Genomic DNA, 10488 nt, shown 5'->3' with positions numbered 1-10488 from the left:
GTGAGTGGTTAAAATCAGTTGCTTCTCATTTTAAACACATGCTGGTAGATTTTGAATTAAACATAGTAAACATCACAAATAAATGTATTTAAATTATTTTATAACAACTCTAGAAATTCCAACGCGGGTTCTAAACCAAGAAACGTGAATATGTGTGATTTGACCCTTGATGAGAAAATGTACTGTAGTTCCACATACTATTTTTTTACTCTTAATCAGTCAATATTGCCAGTTACACAGTAAAAGTGAGTTCGGAAAAAAAAGAAAACAAAAGACTTGCATACATGCCTGCATTCAAACTATCAGGAAATTCACAGGTCAGTTTTCTCTACAATGTTAACGACTGTGTTGGAACTGGAATTTGGAAGTCCTACACTGGTGGAAGTTGGTGTTTCTTTGTACACTGACTCCAACAACTCCACAGAGGAAGAATTCCCATTTCCAGAGAGGGCAGCCTGGGAGTCCTGCACATTCTCTTGCTGCACCTGAGCAAGCCTCTCCATCTCTGCCTGCTTGTGGCCTCTCCTCTTGCCGAGGACCTTGACATAATTGGCGGGGATGAGACCCGTTGTCTGACCGTCCAGGCTGGCCAGCAGCCAGCCGCGCACACGGGGCTGTTGGTCTAAACAGGATGAGAGAAACGGTGAGCAACAAACTTTCAGCTCGTAAAAATGCAATGGGAGACAAGGGTAAAAAAAAAATACCTCTAAAAAAATCACATGATTATAACATGTTTAACAATTTTCAAAGAAAGTGGCAAAATATAGTTTGTGTAACATTTTAAAATGCTTCTCTCAACCCTCCAGATTGCCATTCTTTCTGAGAGCCATCAGTGAGTGGTACACAAAACCAAATTTGACTGATAATAATAATAATAATCACAAACTAAATAGAGCCACAGCTGCTCTATTTAGTGGTGAACATCAATTCAATGTGAAACATTTTCATAATTTTCAGACCTATGTACAATATGGGCGGAAAACATGGGGTATTTATTGAATATTCTTGAACAAAATTGTTAAAATGTATATTTGACAGGAAACTAAAGTAAGCCTGCCTGTTTATACACAACAAACACTAAAAAAATTACATTATTTCTCAATCTGAAAGAATGGTAAGCATATCCAATGCCTTCCCCCTTGAATAGAGAATTTGTTTCAAGAATTCCATTCAAATATGATCTTTGAAAAAAACTCAAAATGCCCAAGAAAGCAAAGCAATTAAGATAGTTCCTTATCCTTACCTTTTGGTGCAAGGTTGAGCATATCCCCAGTCCGGAAAGAAATCTCCTCCTCGGATGACGCTGAAAAGTCGTACTCTGCTCTGGCCACAACATGGTCATCCTCTCCACTGGCCCAGTTAGTAGCTTCGAGAAAACACAAGCACACCCATTAAAATTAAGAGAGGGGTTGTGGGAAAAACATTGTTAGTGCTTCTTGGTTGCTTTACTATTACCCTGTTTTTTTGTACTCGTGGGGACAGAGTGTACTAGTACATGGACTTAAACCACAACCGACGTCACTTTTTTTGTTTCCTAACTGACATCAGAAAAACGTTTCATAGCATCTAAAATACCCAAAACATGCAGTATGATATTTTTATTCTAATGCAAAACACCAATAAAAATGACTTAAAGTGTCCAAAACTTGTGAAAAATTGAGCTGCGAATTGGGCATTTTCAGAAAGTCCCGCCCCCAGTTCGTGACGTCACCCCAAGAAGTCTTGCATTGCTTGAGAATCAAAACAATGGCTTCAGATTCGGAGAATATGCTTTCTTGTTACACATCCAGTTATGAATATGATTCAAATAGTTCTGAAGAGGATAGCATACATGTTTGCAATCGATTAAAGAATTTATTCCGTGCCATTTTGAGGCAACATTGGGGGGAAATGTATCACCCAAAAAGAGGCAGAAACTGGCATCCAACCTCCTGTGAGGAATTAATCAGCCCGTTTCCACAGGCTGATAAATTCCTTCCATGGACCTTGGTCGCCCTCCTCTGGCGGCTTTTTGGTGCAACACGAGGTTTTCAGACGAAACAAGTACAGCAAAATACATTGACGGGGGCGTTACATTGTCAGGGGCGTTCCTTCAGTGACGTCACGTACGGACTCGTCACCAACTCAAAAACAAGACTTCCTGAATATTCAGCGCGAGTCTTAAAACGTAAAATATAGCTATATGCGGTGGAATATTATTAAAATACGCTCAGTAGAAGTCATTTTACAAATTATGGACACAACTTGTCCGGAGACGTCGGTTGTCCTTTAAAGCTAGATGTCATGGATATTGAATACATAGTTTTTGGGGGGGGTCTAAATACATTCGACCTTTTGTTTTCTCTGTGTGATATTAAAAATCACTTGAAAAAAATGAAATCTGTGTGTGTGATAAATATGGAAAGACAGACATAAGGAACTTGTGCACATCACTGTGTCATTCTAACCGGACTTTGATCACAGTGCTCAACCATTGGAAAAACTACCCCGTATGAGCGTGTAATGTGTAAAAAAAAAAGACTTTTGTGACTCCATTGTACTCAACAGCCTTTTCTACAAGTACAGGCAACATCCGAGTTACGACCCGGTCCCGTTCCGACAAAACGGTTGTAAGTCAAACGGTTGTAAGTCGAAATGCATTCAAAATGGCCGACGCGAGGTTTATACGACAGGCTAGGATACGATGTCAATCGTTTTTAAAGAACATTTTATATTGACTACTAGGACCTTAAAGTTCTATTTGTGATGTAATGTAGGGAAAAAGATGCCATTTCACGGTAAGATGAGAGCATTGTCATCAAATGGTGAGTATAGTTTTTGCTTTTTTGAATGTTGCTGCGCTGATGACCATTTTGTGTTTGGGAGCCTTTTACTGAGCGAGTTGCTTGTTCTGTAACCACAAAGGGGCATAAATCTTCTTGTGCCGGTCCCAAGCCCAGATAAATACAGAGGGTTGTGTCAGGAAGGGCATCTGATGTAAAAGCTTGATCAAAACAAACATGCGGATCAAACCTCTAAAGATGGAGGACACTGATTTGCTCTGGCGACCCCTTAAAGGGAAAAGCCGCAAGGAAAAGAAGAAGACTAGTAGATACCAAACGGCTTACAGTTCAATTATAAATCTTAGAACTTTTAGTGTCATTTTTATCATTTTATATTCCCATTATGATTTTTATTACTGTATCATTCTGCTGACCCACGGCTTCCAACGCATGCGCGCTGTTGAAAAATCGCTCTCCCTGCAACGGAGAAGCCAAAAGAGGTCGGCCAACGCACGTGCCCGGACTTGGGCGGACGCCGAAGGAAAAGAGTCTCAAAGTGGCGGTGGCGACGTGGGCGCCGATCTCGCACACCTGAGCTGCAAAGACCACCCACCTCTTTTGCGTTTGTGAAGAAACAGTTATTTTGTCTCCTAATTTTGTGCAATGCTGTAATATTCTCTGTTAAGATAAATGAGACATGTTGAATGTTGAGCGGATCTGCCAACGCAGCCACAACGCTACATATGGTCCTTTGACAGCGCTAAAAAAGTTCTTATACAATGCTGAGAGAAACGGTTGTTCTCTGTGCTCCGGCAAATAAAGATCCTACTTGTTCAATCTAAACAAGAAGGACCATTTTGAGTCTTTATTCTACCAAATGCACCACAAACACGCTGCAGATCTCAACAGTTACCCGTATACAGGAAAGTATTTTGAGGAAACCAAATCTCACCCTTATTTTCAGAGCCAGCGGCGGAACTCAGCAGTTTCCAAATAAGGTAGGGTCCACCCAGGACTACGGCAAAAAAAAGAATGATTGGCCACGACTTAACGGTCTGATCGTCTATTCCGGCCCCAGAGCTTCGAGGTACTGCCAAAGCATCATTTGCACTGTCTGCCCATAAATCCTCAACCTCAGCAGCGGACCCTCGACCAAGAAGTCTCTGGAAACGTCGGTAGAGGTATCTCAAAGTGCGCACCAACGCAAATGCTGACAAAACTCTGGTGAGATGCGCACGTAACCGTGTCAGGTGGTTTGCCACATCCAGCACAGCACGAAAGCTGTTGTAGACAGCTGAAAATGTAGCGTCTAGCATCATGCTAACTGAAGAGAAGGCTTGGACGATGCTTTCGATGGACTGGAAAGCGCCGCGGCTGCTTTCCTCAGCATGTTGCACGAAGCGACTGGGGGCGGCATCCATCTCAGCGTGAGAGAAGCGACTGAAACCTCCGACGCCGTAGCCACCGCTGTAGGGGCTGTAGTGGTTGTAGCCCCCATATATGGAGCTCCCGTAGGGAGCGTAAGAGGAGGAGAAGGAGCTGTAAGATGGACGGTAGGATTGTTGCACAGGTCGTGGGGGCAGCGGTGGTGCGACTCTGGTCAAGATGGGAGGGCCAACACTGGAGCCTGCGGGAGGTCCAAAGTCCGTAGACCTGTTTGGCAATAATAGATTCAAATGAGAACTGGTTGCCAGACAAACACAGAGCACACATAGACAAACAACTATTGTCATTCACAATTTAAAGCAAGGGTGTCACATTTACTTTTCTCATGCTCCAAATTTTAGTTTGTTTGCCTTGAAGGGCTGTTATGACTGAAACCATATCAAGGAGTCAATAATCTTTTTTTTTCTCTCTTGTTGAATTTACTGTAATGCTATAGGTCTGTGTAAGCTCTCAGTCGTACAGGAGTGGTCCATCGATGAGAAGGTTTCTTCAGCCGTCATCTGTACAAAAGTGAAGGTTTCGGACGTTTCGCCTCCTATCCAAGAGGCTTCGTCAGCGAACTAAAGTCTGACTGGTCGTATCGGCCCCATTTATATATCCCTAATGTCCAGACCTGGTGGCGCCGGACACAGCTATGATAGGTCCCTACTCTCAGGTTGGGGGGGGCGCGGGACCCCCCCCTGTGGCCCCACTGATTGTTCCTACATTCCTGACTAACGATTGGCCTATTACACCCACTCCCCCCGGTATCACCTCATCAGCATAACGACCCTCATCAGCATTGCGAAAGTTGCCTAACCTGTTTTGCCTGAGCAGGCTATTGTATGAACGATCCAAATTGAACCTCACACCACCAGACCGGTTTAATGAAGGATTTTGTTGTTTTATAAGAATCGCCTCTTTTACCCCCCTTTCAAACCATCTATGTTCTTTCGCTAAGATTTTAACCTCATTGTCGTCAAATGAGTGGTTAGTAGCTTTTAGGTGCAAATGTACTGCCGATTGAGGCCCACTAGTATTATCCCTGCGATGTTGATAAAGTCTTTTTTTGAGAATTTGTTGAGTCTCCCCAATGTACTGCTCTTTACAATTTTCATTCTTACAATGTATGGAATAAACTACATTACTTTGTTTTTCATTTGGTAGCCTATCTTTTGGATGCACTTTTGGATGGACATTAGGGATATATAAATGGGGCCGATACGACCAGTCAGACTTTAGTTCGCTGACGAAGTCTCTTGGATAGGAGGCGAAACGTCCGAAACCTTCACTTTTGTACAGATGACGGCTGAAGAAACCTTCTCATCGATGTAATGCTATAGATAAGTACGATCTTATTTATTACTAATATTCATTGATTGGCCACGACTTAACGGTCTGATCGTCTATTCCGGCCCCAGAGCTTCGAGGTACTGCCAAAGCATCATTTGCACTGTCTGCCCATAAATCCTCAACCTCAGCGGCGGACCCTCGACCAAGAAGTCTCTGGAAACGTCGGTAGAGGTATCTCAAAGTGCGCACCAACGCAAATGCTGACAAAACTCTGGTGAGATGCGCACGTAACCGTGTCAGGTGGTTTGCCACATCCAGCACAGCACGAAAGCTGTTGTAGACAGCTGAAAATGTAGCGTCTAGCATCATGCTAACTGAAGAGAAGGCTTGGACGATGCTTTCGATGGACTGGAAAGCGCCGCGGCTGCTTTCCTCAGCGTGTTGCACGAAGCGACTGGGGGCGGCATCCATCTCAGCGTGAGAGAAGCGACTGAAACCTCCGACGCCGTAGCCACCGCTGTAGGGGCTGTAGTGGTTGTAGCCCCCATATATGGAGCTCCCGTAGGGAGCGTAAGAGGAGGAGAAGGAGCTGTAAGATGGACGGTAGGATTGTTGCACAGGTCGTGGGGGCAGCGGTGGTGCGACTCTGGTCAAGATGGGAGGGCCAACACTGGAGCCTGCGGGAGGTCCAAAGTCCGTAGACCTGTTTGGCAATAATAGATTCAAATGAGAACTGGTTGCCAGACAAACACAGAGCACACATAGACAAACAACTATTGTCATTCACAATTTAAAGCAAGGGTGTCACATTTACTTTTCTCATGCTCCAAATTTTAGTTTGTTTGCCTTGAAGGGCTGTTATGACTGAAACCATATCAAGGAGTCAATAATCTTTTTTTTTCTCTCTTGTTGAATTTACTGTAATGCTATAGGTCTGTGTAAGCTCTCAGTCGTACAGGAGTGGTCCATCGATGAGAAGGTTTCTTCAGCCGTCATCTGTACAAAAGTGAAGGTTTCGGACGTTTCGCCTCCTATCCAAGAGGCTTCGTCAGCGAACTAAAGTCTGACTGGTCGTATCGGCCCCATTTATATATCCCTAATGTCCAGACCTGGTGGCGCCGGACACAGCTATGATAGGTCCCTACTCTCAGGTTGGGGGGGGCGCGGGACCCCCCCCTGTGGCCCCACTGATTGTTCCTACATTCCTGACTAACGATTGGCCTATTACACCCACTCCCCCCGGTATCACCTCATCAGCATAACGACCCTCATCAGCATTGCGAAAGTTGCCTAACCTGTTTTGCCTGAGCAGGCTATTGTATGAACGATCCAAATTGAACCTCACACCACCAGACCGGTTTAATGAAGGATTTTGTTGTTTTATAAGAATCGCCTCTTTTACCCCCCTTTCAAACCATCTATGTTCTTTCGCTAAGATTTTAACCTCATTGTCGTCAAATGAGTGGTTGCTAGCTTTTAGGTGCAAATGTACTGCCGATTGAGGCCCACTAGTATTATCCCTGCGATGTTGATAAAGTCTTTTTTTGAGAATTTGTTGAGTCTCCCCAATGTACTGCTCTTTACAATTTTCATTCTTACAATGTATGGAATAAACTACATTACTTTGTTTTTCATTTGGTAGCCTATCTTTTGGATGCACTAATTTTTGCCTTAACGTGTTTATCGGTTTATCTGGACATTAGGGATATATAAATGGGGCCGATACGACCAGTCAGACTTTAGTTCGCTGACGAAGCCTCTTGGATAGGAGGCGAAACGTCCGAAACCTTCACTTTTGTACAGATGACGGCTGAAGAAACCTTCTCATCGATGTAATGCTATAGATAAGTACGATCTTATTTATTACTAATATTCATTTTCATTCATTCATTTTCCAATCCACTTCATCCTCACTCTCCCACACTGTCTTCGGGCAGGAGGCGAGAGACACCCTGAACCACTTGCCAGTCAATCGCAGAGTAAACAGAAACAAACAGCCCTTCCATTCACACACCCAGGGACAATTTGGCCCGAGCTGGAATTGAACCCATGACCTCTGCACAAGTCGACGCGCGAACAACTCGACTACCAGGCCGCCTTATTACACATAACAAATGATAATTTGAAATTTTGGGAGACATTTTAGCAAGCATGATTTAAGTTGACATATTTGATTTGCTTCCGTGGGTCGGATTTGGCTATGGGGCTTGAATTTGACACCTGTGGTTGAGAGTGTTTGATTAAGCAACCAAATGTGAAATAATAAACTAGACATCACTGTTGTTCAGTAGCTTTTTCAGGGAGTTTACTTGAGATTTCTTTTTCAAAGGGTTTAACATTACATTTTACATTCTTGACATGAAAAATTCTCACTCTAATCCTCAATTACTTTTTTTACTCGTTCACAAAGCTGTTTAACTATGTGAACACATTTTGATAACTCGCACAGTGACCTCCCAACCCCAACTTCACAGTACAAGCGTTATTTAAATTAATAAAAGAAAGAAGTCTTAATGTACAGAGTGCTTTCGTTTGTGTTGGACATATTTGACAGTGTCTTGCCCTCAATTACATTTCAGTGTGAAATTATTTTTGTTTGACTTTTATGTGATTAAGAGTTTTACACATTTTACTTACACTAGTCCGTACTTGTACTTAAATACATAATTTGAGTGCTTTTGTCACCTCTGCATTGTTTATTCGTGCTTTGCTTTGGTAATAGAATAAGCACGAATAGTCAAATATAGTAAACTGCTAAGAAAGCACTGCATGAATACGACGGACAAATATTGACAGGGTAAAAAACACGGAAGTGTACACTGTTGTGTAATGAGGTACCTGCATTTCACAACATATTGCCAGGCCATGGTATTAGGCCAGGCTAGTAAACAACACAACACAACACAACACAACAATGTTTCCTTAAAACTTTTCCAAATGGTGAGAAAACCTTCGAGCACAGAGGAAAGTGATACAAGTCTTCACGATTACAACCAAGCTTTCACGGACGCCCAATGTATTGGCTATAGCCCATCGAATTTGGATTTTAGCAGGTATAGTTAGCATGCATGCGAATTGGGTACTACGATTACATCGACAAATGTGACTAAAAAAGATAGGACAATAAGAAACAGACCCGTTCGTTTACCTGTAATTTACAGGTGTGCCTATAGTCCCGGGAATCCGCCGTTCCCACGGCTTTGACGGTGGTTGCGAATTCATCGCACAATAATCGCCCTGATAGTGTCAAACTAACCGGAACCGTTATGACCGAATGCCCCTGAACGCCACTCATGATGCCTTCCGACGTCTCCTCGTAAAATTCTAAATCTGACATCGTGTAACATTCACAGACTATAAGAGCAGTTGTTTTATTGTAGTATTCCTTGACATTTGTAGCAGTAGTCCGAATGAATTGTCGTACGTGAATTTCTGCACGTTGCACAAGTCGTGAGTCAGTTGTAAAGCGAAAACTCACGGAGTTTATACGGGCCGAAGAGTGACAAAGTATCCTTGAGAGTTTTGAAAGGTGCTTAGGAAAAAAACATTATTATTGCCTTTTCATTTAATTTCATGATCATTTATTTGTAGTTTTTTTATGTAAGAAATGACGGTGATGCCATGCGGATCAAACCGCGTACTCTTTCAACGGGTGGAACATACATTCTTTATGACGTATTTCCGCACGCTCTCCTGGAAAATTCTTCCAGCAGAGAGCGCTATTGGAAAGGAAAACATTCAATGGCAGCAACAAGATGGATGGATAATTATTTAATCGTTTGGGAAAGATAACACACCAGGCAATCAAGACTTGACTCTACTTGGTTGTTATATTATCACGCCCTATTTTAATAAGGACAAACATACAATCAACCTGGTCAATCGGGATATAGGTAATATACACGTAGGTTATAAAGTATTTGATTAATGAGAGTTTAATGAGTCATCTTTTGTATCGCTATCATTTGCAATAAAATAAATGTGTCTGGTTGCAATGTTGACTTCCCAACCAACATTTCTGAAGCGTTTTTGACAGTGCTTCATCGTTTTATGGGTTCAATTTTATAAATCCAAAATTTGCATACAGTCCTAAAAATATGTCATGTTGCTGATGAACAGAACAGTACCCAGTTCGGTTACTGATCGTTAGAGAGCGCCAGATTGCTACCACAACCTGGCAGTGATCAGCACATTACTTCACGTTGAGATCTTCAGCGCTTTCGCGATGCATTTGGGAGAATAAAGAGTCGAGATGGTCCTCTTGTTTAGATCATACAAGTAGGATATTTATTTGCCAGAGCACAGAGAGCAGCAGCTGCGCTCATCATCGTACGAGAAGTCCAAACACTCGTGGCTGGGTTGCCAGATCAGCTCAGTATTACAGTATTACATAAAATGAGGATACAATCTAACTTTCTTAACACTTCACTTGAGGAAAAAAAAACAGTAAATACAACTGTTAACCTTTGAAGTGAAAATATTTTGAAATACTGCATGAACATATCTATTATCACGTTAAATTGTACTATAGGTAATGATGAGTGTTTGAGTATTTCATTCACATCTGCTGTTTCATCTATAACTGCTTCAGACAACAAAGTAGATGCAGAAAAGTGGTTAAGATTTGTACGACTGTCTTTGTCTTATGTGTTGAGTTATTTTGTTATATATACAGAGTGCAGCCGGATGTGCAAATGTTTTATTGGTCTGTGTGAGGAGAAGTTCATTATCTATCTTGTGTAAATTAGCAAGATGCTAAGACAATGCTAAGCGACTCTTCCCTCATGTAAGTAAGCCGCGTAGGGCCTCCAAAAACGAATGAAAATGACAAAAATACGAATAATACTAGGGAGCGTGAAACTGAGGCTGCTACATGCATCTGCGCCATCTTATTGGATGTCTGTGATAACTCACATTGCTGTGGAGGAATATCGGTCCATTCTTCTTCACAGAAATCAGGAAGAGGTAAATACTTTTTTCATGGCACCGTGAACACCAAAATTACGAA

At 42.3% G+C, this 10488-nt stretch overlaps 1 protein-coding gene across 2 annotated transcripts; it reads right to left on the bottom strand.

Annotated features, from left to right (window-relative positions):
* Positions 1–66: 66 nt before the first annotated feature.
* pex13 (peroxisomal biogenesis factor 13) lies at positions 67–8717 on the bottom strand. Of its 2 annotated transcripts, XM_089012887.1 has the most exons (4): positions 8629–8717; positions 3715–4415; positions 1244–1366; positions 67–622 (listed from the first exon to the last, which is right to left on the bottom strand). In XM_089012887.1, the coding sequence occupies exons 1-4, from the start codon at positions 8700–8702 to the stop codon at positions 312–314; spliced, it is 1209 nt and encodes a 402-aa protein (XP_088869013.1). In that variant the 5' UTR covers positions 8703–8717; the 3' UTR covers positions 67–311. The 2 variants fall into 2 exon arrangements, with proteins under 2 accessions (XP_088869013.1, XP_088869012.1); XM_089012886.1 differs by lacking the exon at positions 8629–8717 and having other exon boundaries at positions 3715–4510.
* Positions 8718–10488: the final 1771 nt, after the last annotated feature.

This window comes from Hippocampus bargibanti, linkage group LG13, assembly GCF_051943395.1.
Source record: "Hippocampus bargibanti isolate YZ-2025 linkage group LG13, ASM5194339v1, whole genome shotgun sequence".
In the NCBI taxonomy this organism is placed as follows: Eukaryota; Metazoa; Chordata; class Actinopteri; order Syngnathiformes; family Syngnathidae; genus Hippocampus; species Hippocampus bargibanti.
This window is presented reverse-complemented; position numbering and strand designations above follow the sequence as displayed.